The sequence below is a fragment of the Heptranchias perlo genome, chromosome 45, assembly GCF_035084215.1.
Source record: "Heptranchias perlo isolate sHepPer1 chromosome 45, sHepPer1.hap1, whole genome shotgun sequence".
NCBI lineage: Eukaryota > Metazoa > Chordata > Chondrichthyes > Hexanchiformes > Hexanchidae > Heptranchias > Heptranchias perlo.
In genome coordinates this window covers 1140533-1160768 of record NC_090369.1, presented here as the reverse complement: position 1 = coordinate 1160768, position 20236 = coordinate 1140533, and the positions used below count along the sequence as shown (strand labels likewise).

At 51.8% G+C, this 20236-nt stretch overlaps 1 protein-coding gene and 1 non-coding gene across 2 annotated transcripts in view; both read right to left on the bottom strand.

The window, feature by feature from the left end:
* Positions 1 to 18213, bottom strand: part of LOC137306778 (ubiquitin-like modifier-activating enzyme 1) — a 42634-nt gene extending 24421 nt beyond the window's left edge. The window contains exons 1-9 of the mRNA XM_067976154.1: positions 18187 to 18213; positions 9091 to 9213; positions 7526 to 7584; positions 6993 to 7161; positions 4203 to 4337; positions 3235 to 3341; positions 2025 to 2115; positions 1760 to 1892; positions 301 to 398 (exon numbers count right to left, since the gene is read on the bottom strand). Of these exons, the coding sequence (XP_067832255.1) occupies positions 301 to 398; positions 1760 to 1892; positions 2025 to 2115; positions 3235 to 3341; positions 4203 to 4337; positions 6993 to 7161; positions 7526 to 7584; positions 9091 to 9213; positions 18187 to 18192 (921 nt within the window). The 5' untranslated portion in view covers positions 18193 to 18213. The remainder of the gene's footprint in view (positions 1 to 300; positions 399 to 1759; positions 1893 to 2024; positions 2116 to 3234; positions 3342 to 4202; positions 4338 to 6992; positions 7162 to 7525; positions 7585 to 9090; positions 9214 to 18186) is intronic.
* On the bottom strand, positions 6388 to 6517 carry LOC137306855 (small nucleolar RNA SNORA71). Its single transcript, XR_010958945.1, has one exon. It is a non-coding gene; the product is annotated as a small nucleolar RNA SNORA71 (small nucleolar RNA).
* Positions 18214 to 20236: the final 2023 nt, after the last annotated feature.

The window sequence follows — 20236 nt, the reverse complement described above, 5'->3', positions numbered from 1 at the left end:
TCAGGCATCAAATCCCGCTGAGGTCCCTCCGCACCAGGGGAAGGGACAAGAACTAACTAACCGGAGTCCGTCGCCCGAGGTCAGCCCGTCATCTGTCACCAGGGCCGTGATTTAACTGAACAAGAGCGTAGAGCCCACAGGTGTACGACTGAAGACAAGACACCATAAACCTCACAAACACAAGACGTCCACAGTCAAAACTCAACACATGACGTCCGACTCTCCCTGCGGACATCCGGGGGGGGGATGAAGAGGGAATCGCCTCAAGAGTCCAGCTGCTTTGCCGCTCGACATACTTACAAAGCTCAGCTTCTTGGCCATTTTGACCTGAGACACAATCCCTCCGCGGATGTAGTCGGAAAATCCTGAAGTATCACAGATACTAAACGTGTACGGACCTGCAAAAAGGGGAGAGGTGAAGACACTTAGCAGATCTGGCCAGAGGGGTGTACCGTACAATCTTAGAGAACCGAGCCTGGGCTCTCGTGTCCCCCACAATTGTCTCCCATCTGTTGTACAGTCGGTGCGTGCGAGAGATCGCCTACTGGCAGAGCGCTATTTGACTACAAGGGGAGGCGCCAAACAGTTGCGTGATCTTGTTCTCACCCGACATCTCCAACACACGCTATCCAGCAGAGCCCAGACAGCAATTGTGAGATGGGCCAAATCTGGGAGCTTTCTGGACAGTGCAGCAAGCTGTGAATTTTACCCCAGTGAGAGAGATGCAGCCTCTCCTTCCCCTTAAACAGAACCCAACAGTTAAACTGTAGGAGGTCGATAGAACAGCTGAATAAATTCAATAGGACGGCAAGTAGCAGCACTGTGACTGCAGCAGTCAGCGAATCAGCCTCAGCTAACACTGGCTTCACCGAGCCCACTGCAGATCCACATCGGGGGGACGTTTACCATTTGAAACTCGCCCATTAAAAAGGTTTCCCCGGACTCTGACACACCCTCCAAATAAAATTGCGTGAACAGGCATTAGCGAAAGCTATTGAACATTTCTTTATTTTTTTTTAAACGTAGAATGTACAGGCCATTCGGCCCAACTGGTCCATGCCAGTGTTTAAGCTCCACACGAGCCTCTTCTCACCCCATCAGCCTATCCTTCTATTCCTTTCTCCCTCATGTGTTTATCCAGCTTCCCCTTAAATCCATCTCTGTTATTCACCTCAACCACTCCCTGTGGGAGTGAGTTCCACATTCTCACCACTCTCTGGGTAAAGAGGTTTCTCCTGAATTCTCTATTGGATTTATTACTGACTGTCTTATATTTATGGCCCCCCGAGTTCTGGTCTCCCCCACAAGTGGAAACATCTTCTCTATGTCGACCCTATCGAACCCCTTCATAATTTTAAAGACCTCTATCAGGTCACCCCTCAGCCTTTCTAGAGAAAAGAGCCCCAGCCTGTTCAGGCTTTTCTGATCAGGAAAGACTGAAGGGGGAAGGGTTGCGTCAGAGTTCGGGGACTCTGGGGCGGGGGCCTGTGGAAGAACGCGCCGGGAGTCTGGAATTCAACGTGGTGAGGGTGCACGGGGCAGGAGGAGGAGGAGGAGGAATGGACACGTCTCACAGGCACTCCAACACCCGGACTGGACAGAGATAACATAGCGTTTGATCTCGGGTACAAAGATTGGGCAGAGACTGATGCAGAGTAGAGAAAGGGAAATTATTTTTACTGGTACAGCCTAGTGCGGGAGGTCAGTTGTCCCTCCCTCCAACAAAGACACCAGGGGTCAAGACATCAGAAATACTGACCCAGCACTTTGATCTCCACCGGATCACAATTGTTGAGCTCCTTCATGCCTTGAATTTCGGTGAAGGTCACAAAGTCGCCACTCTCAAACCCGTGCCTGGCTTCGTCCAAACAGGTCACCACCCCAGGATTGTCCTGAAACACACAACGCCAGAGTCAGTGCCCGCTCCCGCCACACACAAACACACACACACACACACACACACACACACACGAACAGGTTTAAAGCGGCAGGTTACTGAAGCGAGGGAGGAAGGCAGCCCTTACCTTCGTGATCATCGAGACCATGGCGCTCAGCGGCTGCTCTCCATTCGTATCCAACACTATCATCTCTTCACCAAAGTCACAGAACAGTTGCCTGGGGGACCAAACGTGGGCAGAGTTTAGTAACAGAGGGCTGCAACGACGATGCAACTGTAACTGGACGACTCCCAGACCCTGCGGGTTAGGAACATAGGAACAGGAGGAGGCTATTCAGCCCCTCGTGCCTGCTCCGCCATTTGATAAGATCATGGCTGATCTGTGATCTAACTCCATATACCTGCCTTTGGCCCATATCCCTTAATACCTTTGGTTGCCAAAAAGCTATCTATCTCAGATTTAAATTTAGCAATTGAGCTAGTATCAATTGCCGTTTGCGGAAGAGAGTTCCAAACTTCTACCACCCTTTGTGTGTCGAAATGTTTTCTAATCTCGCTCCTGAAAGGTCTGGCTCTAATTTTTAGACTGTGCCCCCTACTCCTAGAATCCCCAACCAGTGGAAATAGTTTCTCTCTATCCACCCTATCTGTTCCCCTTAATATCTTATAAACTTCGATCAGATCACCCCTTAACCTTCGAAACTCTGGAGAACACAACCCCAATGTGTGTAATCTCTCCTCGTAACTTAACCCTTGAAGTCCGGGTATCATTCTAGTAAACCTACGCTGCACTCCCTCCAAGGCCAATATGTCCTTCCGAAGGTGCGGTGCCCAGAACTGCTCACAATACTCCAGGGTTCAGTTTACATCCGCCGGATAAAACTCGCACTAACAGCACCACGTCAAAACACACTCCTCAATTACTCTGAATCCGGTTTCCAGATCAAACTTGAAGGCAGCAACGAGGAGTGGCCCAGACAGCCCTTCCCTATCCCAATTCCCCACGGTGAGCTCTCCCTCTCCACAAACCCGCTTCCAGGCCAGCTCCCTCCCAACGATTGCCACCATCTGGTTACTCATCAGGTTTAGAATCCAGTGCCCAGAGGGAGGGGAGTGTTCCCTGGATATCTGATGTTTTAACCCCCCGCTGCTTTCAACAAAACCGCTTTGGGACATCTTTACCCATCCCCCCCCAGCACCAGATCGCCGTGAGGGGAAATTCAACTTCAAATACATCGAGGAACAGATACTTCTCCCTTCGTGTTACCTGAATATTAAGTACCCTCTACAGACTCTCCCTCATGGCTTCAGGCAGCCCGTGTCTCGCTCCCACTCACCCGAACAGCCCCTTGGTGTCAGCTACGATGAACTTGATTCCTTTGCTGTGGCAGAATTCCCCGACCCTCAGCTGCTCCTCCAGGGAAGAATTGGTGAGCACCACCACCTTTTAGAAATAATTAAGAAAGAGTTTGCTTTTTAAACTCGTCGATCCCCGTAACACTGCACTCTCACCCCAAGCGAGACCCCCGTTGTTGCCCCGACCCTGGCACTAAGAATGAGGACACAGCAACCAGTCGGTGCCCCAAACCGAAGAGTCCTCAGGCATCCAACACATTTTATTCCCCTCTTTCCCCACTCGCTCCTTTGCCTGGCACGGTCCCCACAGCCGCTCTCCCGATATTCGGGGTGCGAACCTGGAGCGCAGGGTCAGTGAGCTGCGGAGGGAGGGCCTGAGCACCCCCCCCCCCCCCGCAAACCAGGGATCGCCACACTCCCTGGATGGTGTAACAAGTCCCAGGTTTAAACCGCGGGCTCTGAAATTGGCCCGATCACGGTCCTGTGACTCCAGGACAGGTGGACAGGACCCGCCACAGCGCGAAAGGCAGCGCGAGACGCTCACCGGCTGAGCGCTCGAGAGCAGCAGCCACACTTGTGCACACGGCTGGAGAGTACCTCCCCCAGGTGCAGCTGCGCACCAACACGGGAGCGCCTCCCGGATAGCAGAGGAAACGGCAGCGAGAACTCAACCCCTGGGCCGCAGCGTTCAAACTAGAACGCAATTTAAACAAAAAACGCAAACTTGAACTAAGCTGAAACACTTTAACAGCAAATATCCAGGGAGACAGTGAGATTAGCAGCCAGGTGCATTGCAGGCTAGTTTGTCCTCTGGCAGAGGTGGGGTGGGGAGAGGGGACCTTGCTTCCATTTTGCCCCCCTCCCCAAGCGGCAAGGGACTCGTCCCACTCCGTCTGAAACCCTGCACCCCATTCAGAAGCGGGGCCCAATTCCTCCCTGGGTCACGTACCTGGAACTGCTGCACATATTCCTCGGTCAGCTCCCCCGTGTAGGCAGACACCGGCACGTAGGTATTCAGCTCTGCTAGCCGGGGCTGGGAAACCTCAGCTCGGTTCTTAGACAGGTCCGCTTCCCTAAGGTAGAACTGATGGGAAAGGGGGGGGGGGGGGGTGGGGAAGACAAGACAACGAGCCAAGTTAGTTCTGTAGCAGAAGTTTATAAGATATTAAGGCGAACGGATAGGGTGGATAGAGAAACTATTTCCGCTGGTGGGGATTCTCGGAGAAGTCTAAAAATTAGAGCCAGACCTTTCAGGAGCGAGATTAGAAAACATTTCTACACACAAAGGGTGGTAGAAGTTTGGAACTCTCTTCCGCAAATGGCAATTGATACTAGCTCAATTGCTAAATTTAAATGTGAGATAGATAGCTTTTTGCCAACCAAAGGTATTAAGGGATATGGGCCAAAGGCAGGTATATGGAGTTAGATCACAGATCAGCCATGATCTTATCAAATGGCGGAGCAGGCACGAGGGGCTGAATGGCCTACTCCTGTTCCTATGAACAGCAAAAGAGTGAAGGCGATTACACAAGTGAACGATTTAAACTCCTTCCAGTGACACCGGGAACCCAGGGGCTCGGGTTACACCTTGTTGCATTTATACAGAACCTCATACATCCCCGGGACGTCCCAAAGCACTTCACATCCAATCACTTTCTGAAGTGCGGTCACTGTTATAAAGCTATCCCAGTGGCCATTTTGCGCACAGCAAGATCCCACAGGCAGCACTGGGTTTGGGGGGTGTCTGCTCTTCTCCAAATAAAATATTTCCTTTTTTTTGGTGTTAAATCTGCATTATTTCCTTTAAAGCAACGTGCAAATACTGGCTTCACCAGGCGAGAAAGAATTGCTGGAGCTGTATTCATCACTCCAGCTGCACTGGGGCCTCACAGCCACAGATCCGTGCAGATGCACTCCCTCCCTCCCTCCCTCCCTCCGTCCGTCCCTCGGTGAAACGTCACCGTTGCACAAAGAGACTTAAACGTTTTCGAGACAAACCCCACGTTGTCTTATGCACCTCCTTAAAACTCGAACTGCGAAAGTTTCACAAAAACACAGACGGACTTAATTAATCCCTTTTATAATTAATTGCAGATTTATAAAAGAAAACAGATTTACTTAAAAGGGTGCGATGATTTTTTTTTAAATGGTAATATTTTTATTACCTGTAATAATCCATCCCCATGTGGGGAACATCAAATATCCCACTTTTTCACCTCTTGCAAATATTATCTCTAGAGAAAAGACTGAGGGGTGACCTGATCGAGGTCTTTAAGATTATGAAGGGGGTTTGATAGGGTCGACGTAGAGAAGATGTTTTCACTTGTGGGGGAGTCCAAAACAAAGGGCCACAAATATAAGATGGTCAGTAATAAATCCAATCGGGAATTCAGGAGAAACTTCTTTACCCAGAGAGTGGTGAGAATGTGGAACTCACTCCCACAGGGAGTGGTTGAGGGGAATAACAGAGATGGATTTAAGGGGAAGCTGGATAAACACATGAGGGAGAAAGGAATAGAAGGATATGGTGATAGGGTGAGATGGAGTTGGGAGGGAGGAGGCTCGTGTGGAGCATAAACACAGACACAGGCCAGTTGGGCCGAATGGCCTGTTTCTGTGCTGTAAATTCTATGTAATAACCAAGATAAAAAATCCTGAAGAAATTAAATTAAAATGATAAAGTACAGAGGGTGGGGGAATCAGATGAAGGATCACTATCAGCCACACCTGCAATCACTCACACATCCAACTGGCCGAGACAATTCGAGTTTTTGTCTCTGTCCACAAGTCAATCACTGCGTGAAGAGCTCCCACATTAATCCAGAATTTGTCTCCATATCTTGGGAGCCCACGGTCTACACCCAATAGTCATGGTTTCACTGGCATTCTTCAAGATTCACCTTCCCTACATCCTGTACCTCAGACTCCCTCTGTCCGTCACCTCCTTTCCGGGGTGATCAGACTCCCTCCCTTACCCACTTTCCGGGGTGACCAGAATCCCCAAAGCTCAGCCCTCACGCAGTACGGAGCCAGCTGGAATTCCATCGGAAGATCGCTGCCGGGCTGTCTCGCCGCGGCAACGAGGTCCCGGAACCGGACGGACTAAAACTCGGGAGCGCAGCTTCCACTGAATCTGTCCAAAAGTAACGAGGTTCCCTGGGAACCACATCCCAGGAAACACGGGAATAAACCTTTGTGTTACTGTTCCTGCAGTATCAATGACCAGGCAACAGGACAGTGCCAAAGTCACTTTCGAATGCAGGGTACCCACCGCGAGTATTAACCTGACCGGAGGCAGAGATACCAACCCTCGCCCGCTGCCCAAAGATCACATTCTAGCTGGTATCGCCCCGCAGATAGTTTAGTCCTTGGGACTGTGTTGGTCTCCTCACTCCCACCATCCCGGCGCACTGCACTCCGACATCTCACCCAACGCTGACAAGGAGTTCAGTCTGATGCTCTGCAGCTCATGGGCTGACACCGCCTCTAATGAAGAGCTGCAGACACTGGCTCTTAATGTATCACAGTGGCTGAAACTGGGCACAGGACTCCAGATGCAGTCTGACCAGACCTGGTTGCCTTTGGATGGTTTGAACCTCCTACCCACTTTGTATCTGGGACCGCTCCATACTCTTTTCCCCCCCCCCCCGCCCCGTTGGCCCTCAGTCGCCTCCGTCACTCTCTACTCACAAGGAAGCACAGCCCCACCTGGTCAAACAGGAGGAGAGAGATAACTTACCTGGGAGGAGAGATCCACCCACTGTGCGACCCCCTGATCATGGATAGTCACCGTCTTCACGCCTCCCAGTATCACATTCTTGGCGATCTCCAAACCTAGGCCACGCATTCCCGAAATCAGAATGTTGGCATTCTGCATGCGTTTCATGGCCTCATAGCCGAGGACGTACCTGCAAACCAACGACAACCATTAGGGAGTTTCCGACTCAACAGCAGGCTGTGGAGGGAGGTGGGGCGAGAGGGAAGGATGTGCGCAGTTTAAGGGTCTGTCTGGCGTCGCCATCTAGCACCAGGGCGCTCCTGCCCAGGTCGCCGAGTCGTGCGGCCTCTGGCTTCCTCCGCAGACAAACGACCGGGCTCCTTCTCAGCCTGGGAAAGATGTCCCTAGGTGATGGAGGGAAGGGCACTGCGGCCTGTCTTGCTCCGTTAAACAGTCTACCAGCTTGAGCCAGTGGAGCAGCCAGAGGGCACATCAGTCCAGCATTCACACCGAAATCAGTTCAAGGAGGGGGGGGAAAAAAAAGTCTCACTTACAGCTGTCGGGAGTACAGACCCTCGTCAATTTCAGCTTCATTTCCATTCTTGGCCATACCCTGAAATTAAACAGCACACGGATCAGCACCAATAACACACACACACACACACACACGGTATAAACAGGGACCTGAGTGAAGACCAGGACACAGCACATACCGCAGGCACTTACGGGCCACGATCGAGATCTTAATACCAGTGTCCCTGATAGCTCAGCTGGTTACGGCAGTAGGCTGCCGAGACACAAAGTCCCCAATTCAATCCCAGGCCTGCGTTGAGTGAGCCAGTCTTAATCAGGACAACAGACAGCCTCAACACCTAAAGTAAGGAGGGGCGAATTCCCACGAATCGACCGAGAACACAAGGATGGCTCAGGTACGCAATGAAAAAAGTTCTCACACCCCAAGATCAGGGTGAAGTCACACTGTTGACTCATACATAGAGTAAAGCTCCCTCTACACTGTCCCGTCAAACACTCCCAGGGTCAGGGTACAGCATGGGTTGGATACAGAGTAAAGCTCCCTCTACACTGTCCCAGATTAGGGATAACTACCTCAGTACAGACCCATTAATCCAACAGCAACCAAGGTGCAAAAGGGGACAGAAAGCAGCCATTATCGGTCACCAATACACAAAGCGGTGAGACACCACCTCCAAACTAGATACATACTCCCACCTGAAGAGGGAACATTGCTGCAGTTCGCAAGTGCCGAGACTCAGTGCTGCCCCCAACATGACAAAACACAAGAAACCAACAAGTGTGCCCCTCATCCGCTGGGTGTCCCGACATGACACAGCACTCCCGCAGCCTCCACCCCCCTGCACTTACCCTTTTGGCTAACTCACTGAAGCAACATCTTACTCCAGCCTGTGCTGCCAAATCGAGTGGAAGCCAAGCTTCTCCCTACATGGAAAGAATCACTCCCTTCGACCGTCGATGCAACTGTCCCCCTGAGGGACAAGTGACTCATGCACTTCCTCAGCTGCTGATGATGCACTACAGATGGGAGGCCAGAGAAAGATTTCTTGGCCGAGAACGAAGGAAGGAAAGGAGACGCAGACTACATCGATTGCACTGTTTTGGGTCCTAAGCTGAGTAATGTATAATTAAGTAGTGCAAATAATGTCTGACTCATGATCCAATTTGAAGCACTTACGTCAAACAGGGGCAAAGAACAACCAAGCACCCAGCTCCTGAGATTACAGTTAAGGCACTTTGCTCTCCTCCCCATCCCTCCTGAAAGTGCTGACTCACTGCAAGCAACGGGCTTCAAAACACCAGGCGGCTGAAATCACCCAGTGTCCGTGCACCAGACTTCCAGCAAGGCCGAGGGGGCTAACAGCAGAAATGCTGACCCAACTATAGCATGCACAGTGCCCACAGCACAAACACCAGCAGCTAACTTCTCCACCATCAGTTACTCGATTCTGACTGGTGTTGGCACTATTGCCCTCTGACCATGGCTGCGTCCTCCACCCACACCCACAGGCTCCTGGTTTAAAAGCTCGGTTTCTATCGACCCCCCCGCCCCCCTCCCCGCTGGACGTTCCCGGTGAGCACTCACGTTAGCGGGAGTTGCAGGAGACGGAGTCCGTAGAGAGTTGACGGAGGAGCAGTTGGAAGCAGTCTTTGGCTCTGCTGCAGACACGGATACACGGCGCTTCTTGGAAAGCGGAGAGCTGGACATCTGGACAGGACGACAGAGAGGAGGGAGGGAGAGAGAGAGAGAGAGAGAGAGAAATGAGAACACAGGAATAACGGGAGAGAAAAGGGTGGCACTGGATATCTGAAGCGGCCATAGGACGGAACATAGTAATCTACCCATCGACTCGCCCGCCTAGGGTGGGCTCAGGTAACCTTCAATACAGCCACAAAACTCTTGTTCGAAACAGCATACAAACTTGGTCCAAATGATGGACAACAGAGAGGCTCGCTGACCGAGGCGAGCTCTGAACTGATGTGTTTAATGGACGTTAACAAGTCGCGGTAAACAATAATTTTCCCGAAACCCCACACTTCCCACCGTGCCAAATGCCTCCCAGTGCAGCCTTTCTCCCAACACTACAGCGAATTTATCCAACGAGATCCCGAGCCAGTTGGACCAGGAAATCCCAGGTGGAGAAAGAGAGACAATTTAAATACCATAAAACAAATATAGCAATGCAACTAGTGGGGCACAACCACCAACCAGACCCGGTCTCCGTCCGGTGTTCAATAATCGTTCACCGAGTCCCAAAGCGCATCACACCCAATGGAGCACTTTTCAAAGTGTGGTCACTGTTGTAATGCAGGAAACGTGGCAGCCAATTTGCGCACAGCAAGATCCCACAAACAGCAACGGGATAAATGACCAGATCGTCTGTTTTTAGGTTGAGGGATAAATATTGATTGAGCTGGACACCAGGGAGAACTCCCCTACTCTGCTTCGAAATAGTGGCCGTGGAGTCTTTTACGTCCACCTGAGGGGGCTGACGGGGCCTTGGTTTAAAGTCTCATCCAAAAGAAGGCCCCTCTGACAGTGCAACGCTCCCTCAGTACCGATGCACACCCTCAGTACCGCCCCCTCCGACAGCGGCGCGCTCCGCTCCCTCAGTACTGCCCCTCCGACAGCGGCGCGCTCTGCTCCCTCAGTACTGCCCCTCCGACAGTGGCGCGCTCTGCTCCCTCAGTACTGCCCCTCCGACAGCGGCGCGCTCTGCTCCCTCAGTACTGCCCCTCCGACAGCGGCGCGCTCTGCTCCCTCAGTACTGCCCCTCCGACAGCGGCGCGCTCCGCTCCCTCAGTACTGCCCCTCCGACAGCGGCGCGCTCCGCTCCCTCAGTACTGCCCCTCCGACAGCGGCGCGCTCTGCTCCCTCAGTACTGCCCCTCCGACAGCGGCGCGCTCCGCTCCCTCAGTACCGCCCCTCCGACAGCGGCGCACTCCGCTCCCTCAGTACCGCCCCTCCGACAGCGGCGCACTCCGCTCCCTCAGTACCGCCCCTCCGACAGCGGCGCACTCCGCTCCCTCAGTACCGCCCCCTCCGACAGCGGCGCACTCCGCTCCCTCAGTACCGCCCCCTCAGACGGCACAGCGCGCCCTCAGTACCGCACCGGAGTGTCAGCCTGGATTATGGGGCTCGAACCCACAGCCTCCTGACTCAGAGGGGAGAGTGCTACCACCGAGCTATGGCTGACATCGGTGCAAGCAACAGGCACGACCCCGCTCAGGCGTGCCGACTGGGTGCGGAGGAGAGACGAGCGTCAGAAATGCCAGGCAGAACAAGGCCACAGCGAGCCAGAGAATTGGTCGACCCGAGATTCCCATCACTTGTATCACGTTGCCTGTACTTGATGCAAATTCTGAACCTCCCTCCATGCTGTAAAATTCCATGGATTTTGCCCCCACAAAGCAGCAGCACTCTCAATACCAGCGCAGAAATATACTAATCAAAAAACTGGGCGGATGCCGAACACTTGACAGTTTGCAGGCAGATACCTGCCTGCACAACAGTCCCAAGACACATCAGACTGGTTCTAAGCTTTAGTGAGTGAACCTCGTGTCTCCACACATCCAGCAAACACATGCCGAACCTGAACGAGATCGTTCAATCAATTTCTTTACCCAGAGAGTGGTGAGAATATGGAACTCGCCATCACAGGGAGTGGTTGAGGCGAATAACAGAGATGGATTTAAGGGGGAAGCTGGATAAACACATGAGGGAGAAAGGAATAGAAGGATTTGTTGATGGGGGGAGACGAAGTAAGGTGGGAGGAGGCTCGTGTGGAGCACAAACGTCGGTATAGACCTGTTGGGCCGAATGGCCTATTTCTGTGCTGTAAAATCTATGCGAGCTCCCTACACTAATTTGGGGTGGGGATGAGAAAGTCTGGAGGATAGATCAAAGAACACCAAATCAGGCACTGGAGGAGGGAAGAGAAAGGAGACACCGTCGAACAGAATATAAAATGCAGATTGAAAACAGCAGGACAAATGATTAATCGGCCACGGGCCGCTGGCTAGAGTTAACGCCAGCATAAAACGTATTTATGCAGGGACAGTAAATAACAAACAGCAGAGATTGACACTCCCTGCTAAATAATTAACTCGAGCCAGGCTTGGAAGCTGCCACCTGCAATGGTTGTGAGCAAGGACCATTGTAACGGAGTTAACGAAAGGTCCGTCTTCAAGCCGGATCCAGCAGCTCAAAAGCATTTTCAAACCCACAATGGTTTAAAGTGATCTGGAACAAAGCAGCTCGCAATGTTTGGTGGGAATCAGGTTTACCTTCCCTAATGACCTGCAATTGCAAAAGAGCAGGAAGCAAAAAGGGGGCACATCCTCCTCCCCCCCCCCCGGTAAGGATGGGCCTAATTCAAAGATTTCTGAGCATGCTCAAGATGGAGGGCACAAATCAGCATGGGTCACCCTTTTTATTAAAAAAGCCAGCCGTTCCAATCAGTGTGCATATACTTTAAGATTCCAGTCGACGCTAAAACAATATGAATAATTCAAAAAATAAGTTATACCTATCAGGAAGGGCTGAGCAGGCCGGGGCTCTTTTCTCTAGAAAGGCAAAGGCTGAGGGGTGACCTGATAGAGGTCTTTAAATTATGACGGTGTTCGATAAGGTCGACGTAGAGAATATGCTTCCGCTTGTGGGGGAGACCAGAACTCGGGGCCATAAATATAAGATGGTCACTAATAAATCCAATAGGGAATTCAGGAGAAACTTCTTTAACCAGAGAGTGGTGAGAATGTGGAACTCACCAGTTGGGGCGAATAACATAGATGCATTTAAGGGGAAGCCTGATCAACACACGAGGGAGAAAGGAATAGAAGGATATGCTGATAGGGTGAGATGAAGAGGAGACTCGTGTGGAGCATAAACACCGGCATGGACCAGTTGGGCCGAATGGCCTGTTTCTCTGCTTTAAATTCTGTGTAAAAAATCCGGAGCTCTCCTTAAAGCCAAGAGTGAAATCAGCCCAATGGGCCAAGTGTCTAGTCACTAAATATCAAGAGTGAAACCCATGGGGTGCAAAGACGTACAGCACCTTTCACATCCACAGGAGACTGCAAAGCGTTTCACAGCCCATTAACTACTTCTGAAGTGCAGTCACTTATACAGGGAAACACGGCAGCCAAAATGGAAGATTCTCAGACAGCAGAGAGATGAAACGACCAGCCAATCTGGCGGACAAATATTGACCAGGACACCAGGAGAGCTCCCTGCGCTTCTTCCGATAGTGTGATGGGATCTATTACATCCCCCTTGAACAGGGGGACGGGGCCTCGGATTATCGTCTCGTCTGAAGGGCGGCACCTCCGACAATGCAGCACTCCCTTGGAACGTCTGTCTGGATACGGGGCTTGAATCTACAATGTGTCGGAGCTCTCGTTCACTGAAGTCTCCCCGCTAGTGAGAAAAGCAGGCAGCCAGAAGGAAGTGTGGAGGATTCTGCCTGTGCAAAAACCCCAAAATTATAAAACCAACAGAATTTACTTTAGGAGGTAGGTTTGCAACTGAAATTCGAAGAAGAACATTTCGCTTTCTCAAAGGGCCGGCACACTCACGATGGGCCAAATGGCCTTATCCTGTGCTGTAAGATTCCATGATTCTTGCAGGACCAGCTCGCTCCCAAAACAAAAAAAAAACTCAAACAGCTCCCACCTCTTGCAACCGAAGCAAACATTCCAATGCATGGAATAAAATGAGTCGGGGGAAGAGATTACACCCAGTAAGCCGGCAGGAGATGCTGTCTGCTGTATGACGACATTATATCAGCCACTTACACTGGTCCCCAGGGTGCGTTTGGTTTAAACAAACGACGCAGATCACTTCTGTTACCTTCACCCACGTTCCCCCAGCAGGAATATACTAAGATTGCACAAAGCCACCCGATATATAGCTCTCTCTCTCTCGAGGTAAAATGCCTGCAATTTACCCCAAATACGGGTGGTGAAAGACTGCAGTCGAGTCATTCCTCATCACAAGCGCAGAAATCTGATACCCAAAAACCAGGCAGGTCTGCAGGGCTCTGCCCATTTAGTAGCCAGCTTGGCTCATTGGTGGGGTGCGGAGACCGAGATTTAAAACAAAACACAGCTGGGATTTGTCCCCACTCAAATCCAGGAGCAAGACAGTGCTTCGTGGGGCTGAGTCACCCAGCTGGAGAAGCTGCGCCCTTTTAGCGGGTCAAAACGGCAGCAGTTCCCCCCCCCCGTGAGGAGTTGGGTCGCGAAGGGGAAAGGCGGGTCACTGAGACTGTGCCTCGCCAATCTACACCCAAGTCATCAGCAACAGGAGGAGGCCGTTCAGCCCCTCGAGTCTGTTCCGCCAGTCAATCAGATCATGGCTAATCTGTATCCTATTTACCCACCTTGGCGCCATATCCCTTAATGCAAAAATCTATCAATCTCAGATTTAAAATGAATTGAACTAGCATCTACTGGCCTTTGTGGGAGGGGGTTCTTCACGCAAAGGGTGGTAGAAGTGTGGAAGTGGTTCCGAACTCCTCTCTCGAACGGCCTGGCTCTGATTTTAAGGTTTTGTCCCCTTGTACTAGACTCCCCGACCAGCGGGAAAACCGTCCCCTCGATCTACCCTATCAATTCCTTTCAAAATCCTTTAAAATAAAACCTCACCACCATCCCCCCCCCACCTTAACCTTCCAGAGAAAATACAAGCCTAGTTTGTGTGACCTCGCCTCATAATTAAACAAACACACACGAGAGACGCGTCCAGCGGGAGAAAAAAAAAGGCTCGCGCTCCGCGTCCGCGAGGAAGACGACTTCCGGAGCCTCGTTTCGCAGTTTTGCACGTCGCGGGGGCGCCGGACGGACACCCCCCCCCCCCGCCTCGGAAAATGGTTTTCTTCCGTTCCTCTGCCTCCCTTTCACGCGTTTGGTTCCGCCGTCAGTAAAACCGAACCAGATCTAATTCTAAAAGGAAAACGTAGGACGGACAGAACCCGTTTAAACCCACTGCCCCCCGGGGGCGGGGGGGGGGGGGGGGGTGGGGGGGTGGGGTGCCCCTCTCGACCGGTCTTTCCACCTCCCAGCCGGCTCGATCTGCCAACCCTGGAAAAGGGGCCTGGAATACTGCAGCTCCCTCCCCCCCCAACTTTATAAATAAACAGGGAATTATTCCCATTCAACATATAAACTCATTTAATCATAGTTACATTTTAAACAATTTTATTAATCTAATTCCAAGATAATTAGTCAAATTAATCCCTGATTTATACACCCAGCTCATTTTGTGGATCAGATATTTATATTATTCCCCCCCCAAACTCTAATCCATTGGGCCTAGCAGGGACAAAAGCCCCGGTGTCGGGTAATTCGGGGGGGGGGGGGGGTGAAGGAGTCAGGCCGGCCGCTCACGAGAGGCGTTTAGAGACGGGGGAAAAACGACGGGAGGCCCGAGGCCGCCGAAATCTGCAGACTCACAGCGCCCCAGAGCCGGGCTGTGGGGAGACGAGGAGGCCGGGGCGGGGGGGGGGGGGTGGTGCCTGTCGATGGGGGGAAAGAGGAGCTGAGGGTGGGGGGTTTAAGGAGAGGGATGAAAGGCGGGGTGGGGGGGGGTGAGGAGGACACGGTTCGCCGGCTCTCACTCACTCGGCAGCTGGTCCGGTTCCGGCTCCGACCCCGGGGCCTCTTCGCTGCTTCCGAGTCCGTCGCACAACAAAACCAAAATGGCGCCCGCCGCCGCCGCCTCCTTCCCCCTCGACCCGGAACCGAACCAGCCAGAGGCGCTGACCCCGCCTGACCCAAGTGGAGATGGGGGGGGGGGGGCAGAAAGGTTGTGGTGTATATGATCGAATTAAAAGGGGGAAACCATCATACTCACCTCTCGCCTCCTTTAAACCCTAATATATTATCCCCCTCCACCCCACACACGCCCCTTTGTCCCTATAGGAATAAAATGCCCGCATTCCCTCTTCCACCCCCCCCTCCTTCTTCTCTCAGTTGGATATCAACCAAGATGGCGGCCGCGGTTGTCCGCCGCCTCCTCCGACCCGGAACCGAATCAGCGGCGCCGGCCCGACCCCAGATTAAAGGAAAGCGAGGAGAGAACAAGCGTACTCACCTCACGGCTTTCGGCTCCTTCAGCCGCCCCCACTCTCTCCCTCCTGTCCGTGTAGGATTAAAATGCCCGCAACCCCCTTCCCCGAGCGCTGTCCAAGATGGCGCCCACCATCCCGGCACCGGGACACCACGGTTAAAAGCAGCATTTTTGTTTTATTATTAACACCGTCACTTTACCTCATAATAATAAAATCCGCCGTGGTTCCCTTAGTATTTTGCTTCGTTTTCTAAAAAAAAAAAAATCCCCCTCTGGATTCTTTATTTTTAACCTTGCGCTGCCACTGAGGCGCAAGATGGCGGAGCGGAAGTGCTAACCAACCCCGCGAGCCGGACCGTTATACACTCTGAAGACATCATCAATTGAAATGTTTATTTATTTAAAACGTGCGTTTCGGCTTCAATGTCCTTGCAAGGTTTAGATTTTGTTTAAGATGGTTGTTTGATTTTTAAAAAAGGGAACATTAAAAACGGGGGGAGGAATAATCAAAATGGCGGCCGCCATACGCTGAGGGGAAAAAACCGTTATGTCCAAACGGCGTCCGTTTTCTCTTCTAAAAAGAGCCTTTGCGCGCCCGTTGGAACAGGAAAATACAATTAAAGAGAGGGCAACAATATTAAATCGGTTAAAAACTACAGCCGAAACCGTTTTAATTTTTAAAAAAGGTGCCGGTGCGGGAGGTGGAAAACTTCCGCAAGATGGCGGCCGCTGCCAAACGGTTGTGGGTCGGGCGGGCGCAACCGTAAAACTCGAACGGATTAAATAAATTTTGTGGTAAGTGGCCGCCGTCGCGCCGTGGATGTGGCGCGGGAGGGCGGGTTTTAAACTTTTACCCGCTGACACGCGGTGGGCCCTCGGAAGAGGCCGCCGAACCTTCCAGATCGGAAGGCCGGCCGGGACCCCGCGCCTTTAACGGTTAAAGGCAATGTCGGCGGCGGGGCGCGAATAAAAAAAAAAATCGGCCGACTTTTAAAAATAAATCCGCCATTATTCAAAATTCCCTTCAGGTTTATTTATTATTATTATTATAATGGGGGGGGGGGGTTTGAAGAGATTAACCCGAGGGGGAAGAGGTAAAATTTTACGAGCATCCCGCGCCCGCCCGCTTCAAAAATCTAATGTTTTCCGGAGGGGCCAAAATAATAATTCGCCCGCCCGCGCGGCTTTTAAAAATTAAATTATTCCCCCTGCTAATAAAATTTTTTTTTTTAAAAAAAAACTTCAAGTAAATAATTTTTTTTGTTAAGAGCTCGAGGCCTTCCCTCACCATAAACCGGCCGTTCAACTGCTCCGCACGCACCGCGGCCTCGGTGAGTCCGTGCGCGGCTGCTGGTGGTGCTGCTCCCGCCGCCGCCCGCCCGCCTCACGGATGCCGAACGCGTGAGGTTGGCGGCTGCTGTCGTGCGTCGGGAGGCGCTGCTCCTTCACTATTTAAAACCCGCCCTCCCGCCTCTCATTTGGTTTCACATTCCCTCCCGCCCGCACCTTTTTTTTTCCCCCGACGCCACTTCTATACGTTTTATTTTTAAAAAAACTCGCCCTCCCGCCTCTGATTTTCTTTCACATTCCCGCCCGCACCTTTTTTCGACACTGCGTTTTATTTTTTAAAAAAGTTTTATTTTAAAACCCGCCCTCCCGCCTCTCATTTGGTTTCACATTCCCTCCCGCCCGCACCTTTTGTTTCCCCCCGACGCCACTTCTATACGTTTTATTTTTAAAAACTCGCCCTCCCGCCTCTGATTTTCTTTCACGTTCCCGCCCGCACCTTTTTAACCCCCGACGCCACTTCTTTACGTTTTATTTTTAAAAACTCGCCCTCCCGCCTCTGATTTTCTTTCACATTCCCGCCCGCACCTTTTTTCGACACTGCGTTTTATTTTTTTAAAACGTTTTATTTTAAAACACGCCCTCCCGCTTCTGAGTTTGCTTCACGTTCCCGCCCGCACCTTTCTTTCCCCGACGCCACTTCTATACGTTTTATTTTAAAACCCGCCCTCCCGCCTCAGATTTTCTTTCACGTTCCCGCCCGCACCTTTTTAACCCCCGACGCCACTTCTATGCGTTTTATTTTAAAACACGCCCTCCCGCCTCCCACTTTGTTTCACATTCCCGCCCGCACCTTTTTCGACACTGCTTCCACGTATTTTTTTTTAATACCTGCCCTCCCGCGCTGGACTCTGTTTCACGCTCCCTCCCGCACCTTTATTTTATTATTTATTCATCTTGTTAAGTAAAGTTTTGAATAGTTTTACTGCTTTATTTTTATAAAGCGGTGTTTCCCACCCCCCCCCCCCATAAAACAAATTTAAATATTTAATTTGTTTGTACAGTAGGTTTTGTTCCTCATTTTGGAAAACAAACCATTATTGACGACCCCGCTGACACTTGACCTCTAACCCGCCCCCCCCCGGCGGAAGTCATTCCTATGCAAAATGGCCGCCCCCTATGGAGTGCTGCCAATTATTAAATATTCAGGGGGGGAAGAAGACGACAAGAAGTTTGTCTTCCGCTTAGAGACTCTTTAGTTCGTTGTTTTAATCCTAAAAAAAAATCTATTTAAAAAATGGAGCTGGGAGAACAAACCCTTACCTGCATCGTTCTTTTTCAGCCCTTCGACCCTCACTGCGCAGACTCGGCCCCGCGGTGGTTTATGGGAGTTGTGGTTTAAAGGGACCGAGCAATGGCTGTAATTCCAAAAACGGCCACTGGGGGAGGGGTTACAATAAATAACTCCATGTACAATGGGGAAGATGTCCACACGGACAGAGCTCCTGCACCAGGAGTTCATAGAAAGTAGGAGCTGGAGTAGGCCATTCGGCCCGTCGGGCCCTACCCCGCCATTCAAAACGATCGTGGCCGATCGTCTAACTCAGTGCCCTGTTCCCGCTTTTCCCCCCCATATCCCTTTAGCATTGAGAAATGCATCTGTCTCCTTCTCGAATACTTCGAATGACTTGGCCTTCCCCCCACTGCCTTCTGTGGCGGAGAAACGTAAGGTTTAGTTGGGAAATTCTGAATGACACGAGCGGTTGGACTCATTTAAAGGATAAAGGAGGAGGGGTGGGGTGGGGTGGGTCTTTCTACCTTACTTGTCGATCACCCAGGTAGGAACAGGAGGAGGCCATTCTGTCCCTCGAGCCTGCTCCGCCATTCAATCAGATCGTGGCTCCATCCACCCACCTTGGTTCTTTAACCCTTAGTACTCTTGTCTAATTGCCCTTGTCGTTGCACATGGGGCAATGGTAGTCTTCAGGTAAAGAGAGTTAGAGGGTGGTTAATAACTGGACCATCAGCTGTGACCGCACTTCAAGGTCATTTATTGGCTGTGAAGGGGCTTGAGATGCGTCTGGTGATGTGCTGAACGAGGCTTTCATTGGATTTGGATTTATTAATGGCGTCCCACCATTATAGCACCAATATTTTGAGTTCCTGTTTGCTGATACTTTTCTTTGTAGGCCCCAGGGTGAGGGAGGGGGGAAATCACCCAGGGTTCCTGTTCCTGTCCAGTGTCTCCTGCTGAGGACTGCGAGTGTGTGGATGTCAGGTGAGGACAGGATCAGGATCGGCTGTGACGCCCCTCACAGTGGAATATCCAACAGAACCTCAACATCCAGGCTCACGCACTAAGAATGGCCATTTGGTCATGAGGCACAAAAGAAAACTCGCCGTCTGTGGAATCCATATCCAAGAAGAGAGGAAGGGGAGGAGGTGAATGCGGAGAGGGATGTGGGAAAGGGTGGAGGGGAGAGAGGAGAGGGATGAGGGAAGAGAAAGACTTTCATTCATATAGCGTCTTTCACGACCTCGGGACATACTACAGCCAATGAGGTACTTTTTGAAGTGTGGTCACTGTTGTAATGTGGGAAACGCAGCAGACAATCTGTGCACAGCAAGATCCCACAAACAGCAATGTGATAAATGAGCAGATCATCTGTTTTTAATGATGTTGGTTGAGGGATAAATATTGGCCCCAGGACCCCGGGAGAACTCCCCCTGCTCTTCTTCCAATAGTGGCCGTGGGATCTTTTACATCCACCTGAGAGGGCAGACGGGGCCTCGGTTTAACGTCTCATCCCTCAGTACTGCAGTCAAGTGTCAGCCAGATTTTGCTTAAGTCTCGAGAGTGGAGACTATGAACCTTCTGATTCCGAGGCAAGAATGCGACCGACTGAGCCCCGGCTAACACCTTGGGGTGCGGAGGAGAGGTGAAAGATGGAGAGAGGGATGGATGGAAGGGGAGTGGGAGGGTAGGAAGAGGCAGAGGGAGAGGGAGGATGGAGGGCCGGGGAGAGGGAGGATGGAGGGCCGGGGAGAGGGAGGATGGAGGGCCGGGACAGGGAGGATGGAGGGCCGGGGAGAGGAGGATGGAGGGCCGGGGAGAGGGAGGATGGAGGGCCGGGGAGAGGAGGATGGAGGGCCGGGGAGAGGGAGGATGGAGGGCCGGGGAGAGGGAGGATGGAGGGCCGGGAGAGGGAGGATGGAGGGAAGAGGAGGGAGGATGGAGGGAAGAGGAGGGAGGATGGAGGGAAGAGGAGGGGAGGGAAGAGTGAGGGAGGATGGAGGGATTGGGAGAGAGAGGGAGGATGGAGGGAAGAGGAGGGAGGATGGAGGGGAAGGGGAGAGGGAGGGAGGATGGAGA